The 17,147-nt window shown below is 50.3% G+C and overlaps 2 protein-coding genes across 4 annotated transcripts; both read right to left on the bottom strand.

Moving 5' to 3' along the window:
• Positions 1–8: 8 nt before the first annotated feature.
• On the bottom strand, positions 9–6,348 carry MIF4GD (MIF4G domain containing). Of its 3 annotated transcripts, none has more exons than XM_013179151.3 (6): positions 6,326–6,348; positions 3,858–3,993; positions 2,988–3,097; positions 2,517–2,672; positions 1,701–1,793; positions 9–1,020 (listed from the first exon to the last, which is right to left on the bottom strand). In XM_013179151.3, the coding sequence occupies exons 2-6, from the start codon at positions 3,937–3,939 to the stop codon at positions 793–795; spliced, it is 669 nt and encodes a 222-aa protein (XP_013034605.2). In that variant the 5' UTR covers positions 3,940–3,993; positions 6,326–6,348; the 3' UTR covers positions 9–792. The 3 variants fall into 3 exon arrangements, with proteins under 3 accessions (XP_013034605.2, XP_047920191.1, XP_047920192.1); XM_048064234.2 differs by lacking the exon at positions 6,326–6,348 and adding an exon at positions 5,996–6,154; XM_048064235.2 differs by lacking the exon at positions 6,326–6,348 and adding an exon at positions 5,263–5,285.
• Positions 6,349–7,020: 672 nt separating this feature from the next.
• On the bottom strand, positions 7,021–16,451 carry SLC25A19 (solute carrier family 25 member 19). The gene is made up of 7 exons (XM_048064224.2): positions 16,391–16,451; positions 16,086–16,213; positions 15,449–15,604; positions 14,482–14,652; positions 13,318–13,501; positions 12,111–12,241; positions 7,021–10,890 (listed from the first exon to the last, which is right to left on the bottom strand). The coding sequence occupies exons 2-7, from the start codon at positions 16,209–16,211 to the stop codon at positions 10,690–10,692; spliced, it is 969 nt and encodes a 322-aa protein (XP_047920181.2). The 5' UTR covers positions 16,212–16,213; positions 16,391–16,451; the 3' UTR covers positions 7,021–10,689.
• Positions 16,452–17,147: the final 696 nt, after the last annotated feature.

Here is a 17,147-nt window from a genome sequence, read left to right as displayed (position 1 = left end):
GGCACGTGTTAGTGGAAAACTTTTATTAGAAAAAAAAAAACATTTATTTAAACTATTTTGGTTTCTTTCTTCCTCTCCCATTCTTATTCTCATAAGAAACATACTGTATTTGAAACTCACTAAATTTTGAAAAAACAGTCACTGTATAAAATTTATAAAACCTGTTTCTAGCTACATGTGCTCAGGGACCTGTCCTGCTGCAGGCTGCCCCGTGGCAGGTTTTGGTGGCTAGTGACCAGTGGTGAAGGCTGTGTTGCATGCAGGTGCTGCCAGCGTGCTGGAAGGAGGGACATGTAGCACATGGATGAGCTGTTTGTGAGGCATCCGACCACAGTACTTTCTGTAACTTGTCCCAGACGACCAGATACAACCTGTTTTGGGACTGTGAGCTGTGAAAGATTTCCCTTCTGCCTCCTTCAGCTCTGCTGGCTCTTGGGTGAACCAAAATGCTTGCAGCCTAAACTGTGCTTTCCTTAACAGTTGTATGAAATGCTGGTTTGAGCTAGAAGCCTTCCTTGCCTTTTGCTGGCAGCAGCACATCATTAAACAAAATGAGTGGAAGAATTTGCTGGCTTAAACGTGCCCTACCCTTCCCACCTCTCTAAACATCCAGTCAGGCTAGCACCAGCTGCAGACTGATACTGATAGTTATGTGCCCAGAGGCTCTAGCCAGAATAAATCCTATTTACAGGAAGTGCTAGGAAAACATTAATATGAGAAGAAATTCAAACTTGGTATGAAGCTTGCTGGTGAAAGTGCTGGGGACATCTCTCCACCTCTGCCGTAGAGGGGTTAATCTGTCACTTCGCTATAATAGTATTTCTGGGCAGCGTCCGTCATCTTCCAGTCGGCGGCCCGAAACTCGATGATCTCCAGCAGCAGGAGCTGGGACAGGGAGCTGAGCCCTTCCTGCAGAAGGAAGCCATCTCGGAGGAGGGAGAAGAGCTCATCCATCCGCTGTGAGTTCATCTTCTCCAGCTGTTCGCCAATGCGATGGAGCTGCAGCACCAAGCAGTCCACCTTCAGAAGGAAGAGAAGACAGCTGAGTACAAAGGTAGTGGGAGCTTTGGCATATCTCTGGAGGTCCCCATCAGTCACTCATAGACCAACTCATGCTGTTGCCTTTGCTCTGAATTTCCAAGAAGTGACAGTTCTGCTTCCCACAAGTTGCTGTGACCCAGGAGGCAGGAGGGGCTGCGTGTTGGTTCTGGCAAAAGTGCTGGAAAAGCACGTTGTGAACTCCCCTGCCTCACAAACAAAAGTACGAGAAAAACGTACCAGCAACACGTAGAAAAATGTTAACTTCCTGCAAGATGTCCACAAGGACTGAAAGTCCTTGTCTGCATTTTTCTCCCATGACAGGAGGTGAACCTGCATAATGCAGGACAGCCCTTATCTCGAGGAACAGCTGGACTGCTGGGTCTCTCCCATCATTTGCGCAACAGGGGGAAAAAGCCATGCAAAGGGAGGACATGCATCCTAGGCGAGGGAGTCAGAACCAACACCATCCTGCTTCCTTCTGGGCTGCAAATCCTCCTGTCCAGCAGGTCTTCTTCCAGCACAAATGGGGGAGGGAGGCTCCTGCGTGGCCTTAAAGCTCTCCTCTGCCCCAGCCCTCTCTGCATCCCTCCAGGGCTGTGCTTTCTGCTGGTCCTTGGCTGGACAGTAAGCACACGAGCACCCCTCTTCCCTGCACTCACCTCTTCCTCCTTCCGTAGGCTGTCAGGCTGTGCCAGCCGGAACAGACAGTCATAAACGGGGTTCACCAGAGCCATCATGGGCATGTTGTTCACCTGTAAAGACACAGGACCTACTGTCAGCCTGGTGGCAGAAAGGGAAGAGGCTGCAGCTATTTTAAAGAATTCTCCCCCTGCTGCTTTTCAAAGACAGAAGCAGAATTCAGTTGTGCTGCCAAATGCAGCATTGGTGGGATTTATGTAGCAGACCAGAGATTTGAGTCTCCAGGAGCCAGAGAAACTGAAAAAACGATGTGAAAACATCTATTTTTAAATGTAAGCAGGTAGTCATGGGAAATGCGCTTGTTGTAACAGCATTTTTCTTGCCTGCAGGAATTGCATCATTTTTACACGTACACCAAGCAGGCATCCAAGTGCACACACTGCAGCAAAGGCTTGCAGACAAACTCCGTCAATACGTGGGCTAGAAATGATTTGAGCACCCACGTGACTAAACAAAATGCAGTTCCCCTTGGACCGAACAGCAACTAGTTCGATCTAGGACATTCAGGAGCAGTCAAATCAGGGGATTTCAAACATCGGGTACAAAACAAGGAAGCTCAGACTTCGCGACTATTCCCAGAGCTGGCTCTGCCTCTCCAAGGCTGTCTGCCTGCCTGGGAGTATCCTTATGCTGAGAACTGGCTCTGTCCCCTGCACTGCTGAGCTGTGGCCTTAGGGCACTGTGTAACACACGTCCAACACCCCTGCCCTGGACCCCTGGGCTCTTCTGGCACCCTTAGGCGGCAGCAGCCGGGTGCTCCTGCTCCAGCTCCTTACCCTCAGGTAGTCGAAGATGTTGCAGATGAAGGTGACGTAGCAGATCCATGCCTGTAGCGACCGGGTGCGCAGATCCTCTCTGTCCTTGTACTCCTGCTGCAGCCGGTTCAGCAGGCTCCTCCGGAAGATGCTCTGGCCCACTTGTTTGCTCTCTGCCTGCGACCCCACAAAAGCAGGATGGAGGGATGAAATCAGGATGTGAGAAGGGCAGGGGGGTGCTGGTACTTGGGTGATGCAGGACCATCCAGATACCTTCCTGCGATGCCCAGGGGGGCATGGAAGGCGCAACTAACTGCCTGCGCTCACCAGCTGAACAGCTGGATCCTGCCACTGCAGGGGGCAAGTGGAAGAAGAGAAAAGCTGGCTGAAGGGTCAGAGTGCAGGGCTGGAAAGAAGCCCCTCTTGCCCCTGCCTAGCAATAACCTGCGCAGGTTGTCGACGTTTCACTGTCTGGACACAAGGATCTCCTACCTGGATGATGGTGTAGCAGATGCGCCCTGCCTCCTTGCTGAACACACAGTCTTTGAGGGACTGGTCCACTATAATATTGGCCACTTTGTCCAGGTCCACGCTGCTGGGGTCTGCAGAGAAGAGAAACGCTGCCAGGATCCAGTACATTTTGTGCCCTGCTTGCTCTGGGGTGCCTAGGAAGCAGCCAGGGTTGGCCTAGCACTAGCTGGAGCCTAGTACAACCACATTATATGGTGGAAAAACTCATGCTCACTCCCACTGCCCCTTTTGCACACCAGCTGCTTTGGAGATACCATCTCCAATGGTCCTCTCTGGCTGGAGACACAGCCAACAAGATGGGGAAGTGATGGAGAAAAGCACAATAATAAGGAGAAGCAAGAAGTTGATCTGAATCTGAAATCCCAGCACTGCTTTGAAGTTAGGGTTAGCAGGAGCCAGACGTGCAGACTGCCCCTGGGCTTTGACCAGAGACATGAGCAGGAGACCCCAGGGGCCGGGAGGAGCAGGAACTGGGTACAGGGAGAGGACTGAGAGGTCAGAGCTGGGGAGGTGAAAGCAGGAGAGGAAGGTACCCGAAATGTGAGAAAGTCACAGTGATGAGCACAATTCCCTGAGAACCAGGAGCTGGATCTGAAGGGCTGCACCATTAAGGAGTGGGGAGGTGGCAGTGGAGGGAGGCGCAAGAAGAGGCAGGGAGCAAAAAGCTTCTCAGAACAGCTTCACCTATGGGACCCAGTCCTGGACAAACAGCATTTACAGAACAGCTTTTCTGCACTTGGCAACTGATGTTAGCAGAAGGTGTCCGAGCACCCAGCCTCATCGGCTAGCCAAGCTGAGCGTGGCAGAGGAGCTACAAGAAAGCCTGCTGACCTTTGAGTGCTGTTTTCAGCAGCTTCTGAGTCTCGGTGTCAAACGACTGTATTTTATACTCTTCTCTGCCTGTTTCCCCCATGACCGGCTTCCTCCAACGGCAGAATCAGGGGAACAGATGTGCTGGTGGCAGCCCCTGGGAAAAGAGCAAACAGGGTTTAGTTGGCCTAGATGTTCTCCTAGCCATTTTGCAAATCCCAGCTAGTGTTGGAGCCCATGCTTTTACCCTGACAGCCCCCCAGCTCCCGAGAAAAATCCTCTGTTATTAGGGCATCCAGCTCCAGCCCTAAATCTGAGCAAAGCCTCACTCCCACATCTCTTTAAGCCTTGCTTCCTAACAGCCTATGACAACAAACTTCTGGGCTTCATCTTCAGAGCATTTACATGTTTCTGATGTGAAAACTGCGCTTCAGTCTATTGATCTGCAGGTTCAAACTGGACAGCACACCAAGGCAACCCCCAGATATAACAACTACCTCCCTTCATTAGGCTTCCTTGTGGCTATACCGTGGGGAAGCATATGCAGGAGTGCCCCGTGCAGCCACTCCCTTGTGCCTTTGAAACAACAATTCATCTAATTTCACGCAAAGCCTGGGAAGATTCAAACCAGCACCTAAGCATCCAATCCACCCTATCCAGTGCGAGCCAAGCCTCTCTCCTGCACCAGAGCCAGACTCCCTCAACTCCCAGCAAAACACAGCAAGCTCTTCATCCAAATCCCACAACAGCTCCCATCTCATCCCTCTGCAGCAAAGCACAGCTCACTGCATACAAACAGCACTGCTGAACACTCTCTAGATTAATTTTCTTCTGCTTTGTGGTGCAGCAAAGATGGCAAGAGGGTAACACCCGGCACAGGGAGGAAGGGCTTCCTTTGACACACACACGAGACCAGCTGCTGGATGCAAAATGCCAGGCTGCCAGACCTACAGCGCAATCCGGGAGAAGGCAATCCGCCAAATGAGTTTTGCCAGCTTGTCGAAATTCCGCGGACGTTAGTCACCCTTCTGTGCAAACAGGTCCCTACCCCGATTAAAGCTGAAGAGCCCATTGCCCTTTAGAGGCACAGAAACGGGTCGCAAACAGCCTGACCCCTACTTGCCACGAAGCCCTGGCACAGCACGTAATAATCCAGAGCAGACAGCGGAGCTCGCTGGCGGGGAGAGGCCCAGCTCTGCCCTCCTCGCCTGCCTCTTGGGGAGGCCCAGGGCAGACCCTGCCCCACGGGGGCTGACAACAAACCCAAACTCTCACTTGCGTAGTGCCACCTGCCCCCGGACTGCACGGTGGTTTCTTCCCCGGAGGGATTCCCAAGCAGCCAGGCACTCCCAATGCAGCGCCTGGTTGGCAAACACCTTCCCACCCGCCCTCTGCTCTGCACTCTGCCGGCTCTCTCCCTCTGTACCTGCACTCAGAGCATTCTGCGCTGCAGCCCGAGCTCAGCAGTAGCCCCGCGTCCCACCGGCAGCGCTGTGCGTGGAGAGAACCTGGCGAGAGCTCAGCTCCGCTCAGCTCGCAGGAAGCGCCCAAGCTCGTCTGGCAGCGTCTGTGCCGCCACCGCCCAGCGCCTCTCCGGGATCATCCTTCCCCAGGGCGCCCTGGGGATGGGCACCGCTGCTTTGTACTGCGGGGCCAAATAACCCTGCTCGCAGCAAACACAGCGTGTGAGCGCAAAACCCGCCGGGCCCTGTCTGCACTAGAGGTCCTGCTGCTGACACCGCCTGCCTGGTGGCAGCGGGCACAGCATTTCCCAGGGGTAAACACTCGCTGCAAGCAGTCCCCATGAGAGGAGCCAACTGGGGAAGGACCTGGTCGGGTTTGGCTTCCCCACTCCACTGGGAATCAGCCCCCTGCATGGCAGCACCCTACCCTACGGGGTTATCCCCGTCGGGAAGGGCTGGACATGCCCCAAACATCGCTCAGAAGGGGAGAAGAGCAGCGAGGCTCCTCTGCCACCACCGACCACGCACCCACAGCCCCCCGAGGGACATCCCACAGCCCCCCGGGACCCCCGTCCCACCTCCTCCTGCCCTCCTGAACCCCCAACTTTGCCCCTGCCCCGCTGGGGGAAGCCGAAGGGCGCCGGGGACGGAGGGTCCCGGGGCAGGGCAGGGGGAACCGGCCGCAGCCCCACCGACCTTGCCGGGCCGCCCCCGCTCCGTCCTTCGGCCGCTGGGGCGCAGGGACATGGCCGGAGCGTCCCGGGCCCCGCAGCCCCGGCTCGGCCCGGGTTTCCTCTTAGGTCATTTCCTCGCCCGAGCCGGGGGAGGGCAGAGCCGGGCCGGGCCGAGCCGGGAGAGCGGCGGCAGCCGCGGCAGCGCCACCGCCTGCAAGCGCCGGGCCACGGCGGGCGGCGGGGCTGCCCCCGGGACCCCCCCCGGGACATCCCCGGGACCCCCCCGGCCCCAGCCGGCTGCCCCCCGGCATCTCCCCCCCACCCCCGGGCAGTGTCCGAGGGCAGCGCCTACCTCTGCCCCTCCGGCTCCAGGTGGAAATCGCGTTGCTTTCCCTCCCGGCTCGGGTGAGCTACAGAAAGAGAGGCTCTGAGCAGGCACAGGTCTGCCTTCTGCTGAATTTGTGTGTGTGTATATAAAAATAGGAGGAAAAAAAATCAGGAAAGAGATGTGTTAAAGCAGCTCGCTGCTGGGGTGTAACGCACTTCACATTTTTTTCTCCGAGCTCCCACAGAGGAAGATCCCTCCGGGGCTGAAGCTTCAGCAGCGTTTAGCAAACAGCAGAGCAGCCGGGCTGCTGGGAACGGAGAGCAGCCTCAGGAAATGCAGAATGAGCAGTTTGTCAACATTTTCTGCAGCGCAGGGCGGCCTGGCTAGGTACAAACAAAGTCTGAACTCATCCACCGTGGGTTTGTGGCTCGGGACAAACGGCGTGGCTCCGACAGGCGGTGGGATGGGGCTGCGCAGAGCCCTTCAGCTCTCAACAGCGTCGAAAGCATCACCTGTGTCTCAGGGGGAAGGGACAGCTCTGCCTGCTTGTGATGACCGCCCAGGAACCAGCGAAGGAAGGGAAAACCAGACAGCTCCTGCTGCTCCGGGCGGGCCCTCCTTATCTTTCCCTTCCAGGCAGCAGGAGGGCCACGGTAGTCCTGTGAGGTCCAACTGCGCGTACCCGCCAGGAGGGAAGGAATGAAAAACTGCAGCCAGGCACGAGCATAACAAAATATTTAATGTTCAGTCTTTCTAAAGGTAGCCACACACTTCGTGCACTTTGTGCTCAGATGCTTTCAGACTACAGCAGCTGCGAAAGATCCACCCGGACAACACAGCAAAACGCCGCAGAGAATGACAGTTCTGCACCACAATAAAAACTTAAACCCGAATACAAACAGCCCATTCCAGAACCGACTGTAAAACATTCATTTCGTTTTAAAAATGATGCTACACAGCTCTGGATGAGCCTCCTGAGAAGACGACTGTCCGAGGAACTCAAAGAGCCGGTCAGTGCTAGAGGAAGCAGTGCATTCATCGCGGAGTTTGTGCGTAAAGGTCCTGCCCGAGGCAGGCTAAGAGCTGTGGTGGATCCCACAACCACCGCGTGACTTGCGTGTAACGTTTACCTGCCAAAGTGCTTTTGGACATCCTGATGAGAAAAGGCACTAGAAGAAAACAAATTGCTGAGCGGCTTGGGAGGGGAATTTCAGGCAACGCACGTCCCCACTGACAGCATTGCCTCAGTGAACCCCAGCCAACCCAGCAGCCTTGCGGCACGTCACCCGCTGTGCGGATTCGCTTCAAGTGGGCTGATCCAGTGTGTAGTTTCTACGAAAAATTCTGTTCCAGCATATGGAAGAACAAGGGGACTACAGCTCTCTCCTGTCTCCTGCTCCTCTAATTCTAGGGAACTTAGATTCAGTGGCGTGAGCGGGTTTAGCTGGAGCAGCATCAGCAGTAAGACCTATCCCCTAGTTCTTTGCACGAAACCAGTCTCACGCCTAAGAGAAAACAACGCTCCTGTCACAGTCCCTTCCCCAGCAGCGACTCCCCATCAGCCAAGTGCATGTCAGAGAGACGGATGCTGCTGACCAAAGGCGAGAGACAAAGTGACTGAGATGCAGCTTCTCATGTTCTACAGTTAGGGTCATCTCCTCTTTCTCCTCCCCTCACTGAAAGAGCAGCTGCCTTTACAGGCCTATACTTAGCAGCCCAAAGGGATTTATAAACCAGGCTGCGCACCAAAGTGCTCTGCCCACGGAGTGCTTCTTCTGGAGTCCACACCAGACTGACACAACTTAAACTTCGACTTTGCCATCTGTTGGAGGCAAGTGCATTTAATGCAGGGTGGAGAAAAAATTACCCCAGAGAAGAGCTGCTCTGCACTCTCCACTGCTGCCCTCTCTGTGGAGCAGTCGGGTTGTACGCACCCGAAAGCTCCTTGCCTGCATCACCTCGCAGCGCACTCCAGGGACATCACCCTAACAGCACAGTTTTGTGCTCTTTAGTCTTTGACCCCTGTGAAAAGCAAAGAAAATCATCCTCTGTTCCAGAGCTTCCATTTCCCATCGCTGAGTTCCTAACCAGCTTCCCTCTATTGTGTGCAGATGAACAGCAGCTCTTTCACATAACATGGAAAACAAGAGTCTTGTAATGTTAAACAGGATGGATGGGTCCACGTTTCCTACAGGGGTATGGAGGTCTAGGTCAGCATGGAAAAACTTCTGCTGTAGCCAGTCCTATCCCTGCTAACCATGACAGCATTCCTCTCTAGCAGTAGCCAAAAGGCAGTAACAATCCCAACCTGTTCGTGCCTGTTTTGAAACGAGATATTTCTCGGCCTCCAAAGGACATCAGAAGGCTAAGTTCTTCACTGGTTATGATGTATTCCAAGACATTACAGGCTACAATGTCTTCCAAGAACAACGGATAAACAGTAAACAAATGCAAAACATTTCTAAGAACGTTTTGGGGAGCTCTCAGAAGAACCTAGGTAACAGAAAAATGCCAGTGGAATCAAGGCACTTTGACAAAACTTTGCTTAAAGGAGAAATGCAAGGAATATTGAGAAAAACTGCCCATCTTTTCAGTGCATGCATTTAACACTCTGAAAGGTTCATATATCAGCCTCCTACCTAACACCGCTCAGTCAATCTAATTTTATATAGTTCTCAAAGTCATCTGCAGTGAAACAGCCACTGTGCACTCACAGATCTCAAACCACAGCAGACACAAAGTTATTTTGCTTATTTGCCCCGGGCTTGCAAGGAATCTCGCTGGATATCTCACCCACAAGTGAAACAGCTGCTCTTTAAAAACAGCCTCTCACAATAGTTCAGGATAAGTGAGTAACACTGATACGCAATCCACATTGCCAGGAGAAGCTGCGTCAACAGAATGGAATTGGTCATGCTGGAATTTGGCCAGACCATTTGGGATTAACACCCTGAATATTGAAAGAAAGCCACAGAGAACTGCGTTAAGAGAAGAACCATCAAACCATCCTCGAAATAATTGCAGTGCTCTGCCCTTTTTACCATTCACCAGATGACTAACGTGCTTTTGTATCACACTGGCTCTTCCTTGGAGGCCTGCCTTCCACACACTGGTCCAGCTACGCCCTGCTCAGCTTGAAAAAAAACAGAATAAAAGAGGAGGAAGAAAGTCATTTTCCTCTCTTCCCTTTTACATAATTCAGAGTGTTTTTTTAAAACCATTTGTAAAATCTTTGAAACTCAAGAAAAACACTTCTCCAGCTATAATTCAATAGTCCTTTTCTCGTTAAACACCAGTTGAAAAACTCCAATTTGATGTTCAGTTCTGTCACTTCAGCTATTCCTGTCAAAACATTTTCATTTGCTAGCACCACTGTAGGACTGAGGTTCAGAAATGTTTTGAGACCAATACAGAGATACTGTCTAGAAACATTCAAAGGTGGTATTTTTTTTAAAAAGACTTCAGTACTTTCCACAGGACTTTCCTTCAGTATTCCAATGTAGATTAAATATTTCTAAAACTCTACACAGCATTTGTTTACTCACTCAGCAGGGAAGCAAAACACCCTGTAGTAAGAATTGGGCTTGTGCGCTGAAACCCCATAAAGCGGGGCTCTTCATCTCAGGGTCTACTTGGAAAAAGCGTGACCAAAACAGTGCAAAACCTTAAGAGAGATATGGCAAGACACACAGGAAGAGAAATGGGCACTTACGATACAGCCAAGCTCAACAGAATGAGTTGAAGTCAGCATGATCCACTAAGATACTGTGTTTAAAGTGGCTGAGGACACACAGCCAGTGAGTGGCAATCAAGACAAAATTTGCAGCAAAGAAAAGGAAAACGAAGGCTCTGTGCACACTAAAGAGGTTTTAGCTGACTTCACAACAGCGGTGCAGAGCTACCTGTGCAACACAGAGAAAAGAATACGCTGCCAACAGCAGACCACAAGCAAGGAAATAAAGCTGTGCAGATTTAGTGCTAAGAAGTGGCATCACGTCGGTTAAGCAGCAGCAGCTAGCCAGGATCCCTCTCTGTGATCAGAGATCCCTCCTGTGCAAGCACAGGAATTCACCCACTCTCCCGGGTGTCTTTGCAGAGCACAGGCTCTGCTAAGTAGCTGGATGCTTGGTTCCTCCCCTCACTAAATGTGCGCTGATATTAGAGGAGACAGAACAAACAAGTGCTCTGTTTAACAGCTTCCAGCAGAGCATTTCAGTGTCGTTAGCAGAACTGCAGTCACCTTCTCCTCCTGCTTGGTCCCAGGACGTCAGTTCCTCCAGGCTGGTGGAACTCTGGGAGCTCTGACATTTCCAACATGATACAGACAGAGCAAAGCCTTCAGTTTCCCTCCTCCAGGAGAACACCAGGTAGCCAAACACATGCCCCTTTCAGCTTTCCTTCCTCTCGGTGCTGTCAGTGTTCTTCAGGGCACACAACAGGCTGCAGAACAGCTCATAGGAAAAGAAGATGAAGCCAGTAGAGACAGCAGCCTTCAGCAAGCTGGGCGAAAGGCCCTTAAAAAATCCACCCAGGCCCTCCTCTCGCATGACCTGCCTTAGGCAGTCCAGCAGACCCCTATACATCCGCACCTGGGAAAGAATGGTGAAAAGGTTAAAGGAAAAGAAACCCAAGAGAGCCTACCTGGGAGAGAACACAGAGAGCCCCGAGCTATACCACAGAAACATAATCTAGACATGCATCCCAGAAATGCTTTTCTGGCTATTGTTATAACTACCTGAAAGTTTCAGAGAGTCAGGTTGTTCGTGCTGCTAGAGAGAAAGTACGCATTTTGCATCAGCACTGGCTTGAGCAGATCATTCTAACGGAATGCCCATAAAATCTTTATGCCACAACAGCATGTATTATTTATGGTAGGAGTTTGTAAAGCAATTATTTCAGATCGTGCTGCTATTGTTTGCCATCTTCTTCACTCTCTAAGGAGAGATAGCTTTTCAGTTTTCTGACATGCAGAAAACACAGCTACAGCACTTAAAAGTCTATAAATTAGCTGTCTGTATGTCATCACTTCAGACCATGAAGGTTTAACAACGTGACACATCAGTGCTAAGAACAAATTCTGTACCTCACTGGAAGAAAAGAAGCATCCAATGCAATGGGTTAAGGTTTCAAATTCCTGTCCCAAAGTTTCTTGAGGTACCGACTGATTTACTTCTCAGATCCACATAATTTGAAAGAAAAAAAAAAAAAGAAAACTTCTACTCTTCAGGGAAAAAAAGAGATAGCTCCTTGAAAGATCTGTATATGCCCTAAAGTATATTTCCAGGTGCTGCAGATGGTGCTTAAGAACACCAGAAGCATTTAATTTACTTTGAGTTTCAGGATGTTCTGGTACATGAGACGTATGCTGAACACTTGGTGCCCATTCTTTGCATCAAAACAGTAATTGCAGAAAAGGATACTGGCAGGCAATCCCAGCATAAAGCCAGTGTAATCCCCTGCCAGTCATTCGCTCCTGAATCACAAATACCAGGCAGCAAGCAGAAGAATAAAGGAAATCAACCCCCATTTGTCTGACTAACTAATCCCCAGCTCCAAGACAGCCTGCCTGACGAAGATGGAAGAGAAGGCAAGGCACGGGTATGCTGGACAATATCATAAAATAGATCAATTTATTCACACAGCTATTCCCATTATTAAACAAGAACAATTAGCTCCCAGAAGTTGCCAACCAGTATATGAACACAACAGGTACCACTGGTGAATCACCACTGCATTCTAGTGATGACTGGCTTCTTGTCTTGATGTGAATCCACCCTCATGAAAACCAGGCAATTCAAACATTTCTCACCTGCCCAAAGGCTACTCGGGCATGCTCAAAGCCACCCACTTGCAGTCGTTTTTTGATCAGGTCAAAAGGGTAAGTGAGGGTTTTGCTGATGATTCCAGCACAGCTGCCACAAACAAGGTTTTTAACATTGCCTGAGAAGCAGAAAGGGGAGAAGATAGCAGAGGGAGAAAAGAGGATTAGCGGGAAGTTCAGATTAAAAAGTCATGAGAGGTAAATTAAAATAACCTTGCACAAGACGACCCTTTAAAATCACACCATCATTGCACTGAGTTATGATTTTTACCTACCAAGTAGCAATGCACAAAAGAAAGAGTCACCAGAGAACCTGTCACTACCGGATAGAAAAGTTTTCATGGCTCCCAGTAAAAGGAAGGTTTCCCACTGAAAACCTTGCGCTTCTGACTGCTCGCTCCCATCCACAATAAGTCAATTTAAGTCACACGTTGACACTGCCTGATTTCACAAAGTCTTGTGAGAAATTAATTTTATGGTATTAGTCTTTTTCCTGACATACATGAGTTCACAGCACAAAACCACCATCAGTATCAGCCATTTAAAAGTAAATATGCAGACATGATATTGAAAAGTCTAGTTCCCCCATCTGAAGAAATTCTGTTGAGGAACCTAAACACATTTACCCAGCATCCACTCTCTCTCTGGGAGGCACTAGCCTCCAGAATTGTCAAGGTGACAGGTTGCATCAAGACGAGGCTCTTTTATAATGGAGCTGGAAATCAACACAGGAATATCAAATCAAGTAGTTTTAAATTAGACTAAATGAACCCTCTGCTCTAACAGCTGTGCTGGAACCCACAGACAGATTTACTGAGGAAATCTCAGAGTCCTGTTTGTACAGCGCTATTGAAATTGAGAGAAAGATTATGCCAGCACGGTCTTCCCATGGTATGAGTAATGTGACACAGCTCAAGAAAGAACACCCTCTGGCCTGTGACACTTCAGTTTCCCATCTAACCATGTTTCCATCACGGTCATTCCATAAAATGAGTTATTTGTAAACTTCACTCTACTTACTTGTACAGTATACATGCAGGGGTAAGAATAAAAGATGGGAAATTGAGATGCTTTGCAGAGGTTGCATTGAAAAAGGACAGACGGGACAGAAAATTGAGCTTATGACAGTCTCCCAAACTAGTGTTCACCCTCTCTTTCCTTCCAGATCACAGACTTCACTGTCCCAAGTGCCTACCTCCTTCCTTTCCTTCAGCCGGAATCATCCATTCAGACAGTTGTTTCAGAGTGTTGTAGAAAGAGAACTGGAGACCAGCATATGGGAAGATGGCAATGATTGTGGGGGTCAAACCTCTATAGAACGTCCGAGGCCCTTCTGTTTGGTACATGGTCACCACCGCATGGCGAAGGTTGTGATAGATCTAGACGATAAAGAAGATGCTGCTGACTCGCCAGTAAAACAGGCTTAAAAACATCAGCCCAAAAGGTCAGGATATTTCCTGGTAAAGAGGATAAGAATTTCCCGCTGCCCAAAATACAACTGACTGGTTTTCAGCACAGAGCGACGAACAAAGTGATTCTGCACATCTTCACGCAGTATTCTTAGCTGAGCCCTTGTGGCTCTTTTAATAAAGCTGACAATTCCAACCTAAGTCTGAGCCACAAGAGACTAATTGAATGAATGGATCGTTAGCTCTGCACTGAAAGGCCTGGGCTGACATCACATCCCACATCCAAGCTGTGCTTCTGAGGGCAAGAAACAAGGCACAGACCTGAGCTGTGGACTGAGACCACTTGCATCACTGCCATAATTACTTAATTCTCTTATTAACAGCTCTGCTTGGTCCTGCAACAGAATTAATATAATACATATTGTGATTCTACTGCAGGCTAAGACAAAAAACAGAAACGCTTGTGATACAAACTCACACGTGTCTTGTTACTACAGGCTTAATTAGCATGGAGACCAGTTCTTGCATAAGAAAGGGTAAGAAACACAGGTGAAAGGTTTCAAGTTTCACCCCCACCATGATCTAAACATGACTCTGTGTAAGTGGAAAGTTTGAAACACGCAACGTACAACTGGCTAGGGAGTGTATTCTGTAACTGGCCAACAGCCAAAACGAAAATCGAGTTATCCTGATAAGGACAGCTTCTCCTTTCTGGATCACCTGTCAGGAGTCAAACAAAAACAGGCCCAGCAAAACATAATTAAGAAAGCTAATGTCAACAGCACAGAAGATATCTTGGCAACAACACAAACATTGCCCAACAACAGCACCTGCTCCTTTACGCTAACCCACAGACTGTTATGTACTTTTCCGTACTTCCCGTATCCATACAAATGAAAAATTGCTACTGCGATAGATAATAATTCCAAACATCGAATTCAGAACCATACCTTTGGCTCACCCTGAGCAGCAAAGCGGGTGCGTAGTGTGTCAACGGGCTGAACTGCAACAGTGGCCGTGCAAGCAGCCAGTCCACCGCAGATGAAGTGCACAAAGGAATCGCGGGCATTGTATGAGGTGACATTGTGCACCAGTTTGGTCAAGCTTTCAAATGCCATGAACTTACAGAAACAAACACAGGTCAAGGAGTCAGTTCTTATCACTGACACAGATTTCCTTCTCTTCTTTCATCTCACCAAGAGCTCCACCCACAGCTTGTAACCACCTCCTCCCTCTGTCCTTCAAAAGTCCTCCAATTTGCAACCTGTTGGAGCATGTGCTCAAAGAATGCCTTGTGAAAATCACTGAGTGGCCTTAAGAATGCTTGTGGTATTCTGATCTCTGATACTTCTGGTGCATCTGGCATTTAGAGCTGTGAAAACTCATCTTTGTGCTCTATATATCCCAAAAAGTATTTGCTATATTAGAGATACGGTACCCATTACTCTCTGAACCACTGATCATAAAATATATTGCTAATACTTAAAAATAAAGCATAACAATGCTGTGCAAAATACTGTCAATTCAGCCTCATTGACTGTGTTGCCCTAACAGCTTGCTAAGAAAATGTGAACCAGAGCAAAAAAAAACTACACAGACTTAGAACATTAAGAGCTAAACCAAGTGTCAGGAGCAAACAGGCTTGTCTGCAACACCAGACAGAGAGCAAACTGAGTTTACTCTTGCTGTGCTCCAGGCTGGCCAGGCAGAATTAAGCTCCGTTCAGCAAGCTCAGGAAAATTAATTTAGGAATTAGACACCAACATTATACAACAATTCATCTGTGACTAGAGCTGCCTCGAATCAGCCAAGGTAAACCTAGACCTTTCTACCTTTCTGCATCTGCCCATGCAGCCAGTCTGAAGAGCAGAGTCCTACAGAGGTACACTGGGCCCGGCTGATGTCCGGTCACCTTACCTGAACAGCTCCGTAGCCCACTGAAAGGAACTGGGCAGGAACGTGGCCCTTCCAGAAGGCTGCCAACCCCTCCTCCTGGAAGATGCGCTGTACAGCTTGCAAGATGCCATGGTACTTAGCCCCCGGGGTTCTGGAGGAGATCTGCTCGATCTGAAGCTAGAAGAAAACAGAAAAAATATTTTCAATTCCACATCACGTTTCAGTGATGGTGAAGCGTCCTGTTCAGGAACTCACAACCCTAAGAGCCGACCAATGCTAAGCAAAGACATTCTGCCTTCCTCAGAATCACATCTAGACCTGACTGGGACGCGATTTACGTAGGTCTCTAAACAGTAAAAGCATACAAACAACGCAAAGGCCATCAGTAGGGCTGACAGTGAAAATTAAACTAGATGATTGAGATCATTTAGAAAAAGAGAACAAAGTAAGAAAACGCATGATCCCATTGAGATGTACGAGTCACGTCAGTAACTGGTAGGTGCAGGACAGCCCTGCCACGCTGCCTGACCTGCATCTGACAGAGGCGAAGGCCGATGCGCAGAATTAGCGCTGTGTGCAGGCGCGAGCCGTTCGCCCAGCACCACCCCAGCCCTGCTCCACGAGGGCTCCTTGCCCCCCCCGCCCCCGAGCCGAGTACCTGGAAGCGGATCTTGATGACATCCAAGGGACTGACCAGGACGCGGGTGACGAAGCCGGAGGCTGATCCCGCAGCGGCCGCTTCCACCGTGGAGACGCACTTGGCCTCAGGGTCGTAGCCCACCATGCCTGTCCGGGGAGCCCCCTCAGCACCCTTCCCCAAGCCCTCACCCGCAGCCCCCCGCCCCCAAACCGCCCCTCACCCCGCGGGCTCCGCAGCCTCCCCTCACCCCGACTCCCCCCCTCAGCCTCCCCTCGCCCCCCCGGGCCCGCTCGGTGCCGGCCGGCTCCCGCCGCGGGCCCCACCCGCCGCCTCAGCCGCCTGCCGGGCGCCGCGCTGCGCCTGCGCGCCGCGGGGCACGCTGGGAGTTGTAGTCCCGCAGCCCCCCTCCCCTCAGGGGGGCTGGGCCCTGCCGCCCCCCTCCCGCTGTATCGGGGTCGTGAAATGAAGGCGGTGCGGGGCTGCTGAGGGTCGAGCAGCGCCCCTGGGGTGCTGGGGAGGGGGGGGGGTGAGGGGAACGGCAGGTCTGAGCAGAGTCCCTAAGTGGAAAGCAGCTGTTCCTTAACCGTAACCTACCATCACAGCAACAGGCACGTTGCTTTTTATAGAAGCACAAAAAAAGTTTTGCTAAACTTTTCAAGGTACGAATTAACACGCTCCTGAGCATGTCCTGCTATAGCATTGTAAAAAAGTGCCCAAAACTTCAAGCCATACTGTGAATAATTTCTACGCTGACTTCACTGCCGCAAATGAAAACTAATAACGGGAATACGCTAGCATTTCTGATTCACTCCTTGACTACTATCTGTATTTGATCATAACTATGAGTAACCACTAAAAGCCTGTTATGTCAGTGGGCCTCTTCCTATTGTACGTTAAAACCCACTACAAAAGGCGGAGGCATTACCTGCCTGTGAGAGGAGGCTGGCGAGAAGCGGCAGAACCAACAGAGCAGCAGCCTCTGAAAAGCGACCTGCAGAGCTGCCCACACCGCTCATTAGCGCAACCCATCTCTTCCATTTCTTTAGGCAACAAGAGAAAACTGAAAACGATCTGTAAGGC

This window comes from Anser cygnoides, chromosome 19 (assembly GCF_040182565.1).
Source record: "Anser cygnoides isolate HZ-2024a breed goose chromosome 19, Taihu_goose_T2T_genome, whole genome shotgun sequence".
Taxonomy (NCBI): domain Eukaryota; kingdom Metazoa; phylum Chordata; class Aves; order Anseriformes; family Anatidae; genus Anser; species Anser cygnoides.
This window is presented reverse-complemented; position numbering and strand designations above follow the sequence as displayed.

What these genes read in the sequence shown, in the direction of transcription:
- MIF4GD (XM_013179151.3), bottom strand. Translation starts at nt 3,939, where the DNA reads ATGGGGGAAACAGGCAGAGAAGAGTATAAAATACAGTCGTTTGACACC. An exon ending in GCTGAAAACAGCACTCAAAG is followed by an intron (nt 3,098 to 3,857) that starts GTCAGCAGGCTT and finishes TCTTCTCTGCAG; the next exon opens with ACCCCAGCAGCGTGGACCTG. An exon ending in GCCTACGGAAGGAGGAAGAG is followed by an intron (nt 1,021 to 1,700) that starts GTGAGTGCAGGG and finishes TTCCTTCTGAAG; the next exon opens with GTGGACTGCTTGGTGCTGCA.
- SLC25A19 (XM_048064224.2), bottom strand. Translation starts at nt 16,211, where the DNA reads ATGGTGGGCTACGACCCTGAGGCCAAGTGCGTCTCCACGGTGGAAGCG. An exon ending in TGGGCTACGGAGCTGTTCAG is followed by an intron (nt 14,653 to 15,448) that starts GTAAGGTGACCG and finishes TGTTTCTGTAAG; the next exon opens with TTCATGGCATTTGAAAGCTT. An exon ending in CTGCTCAGGGTGAGCCAAAG is followed by an intron (nt 13,502 to 14,481) that starts GTATGGTTCTGA and finishes TTTATCGTCTAG; the next exon opens with ATCTATCACAACCTTCGCCA.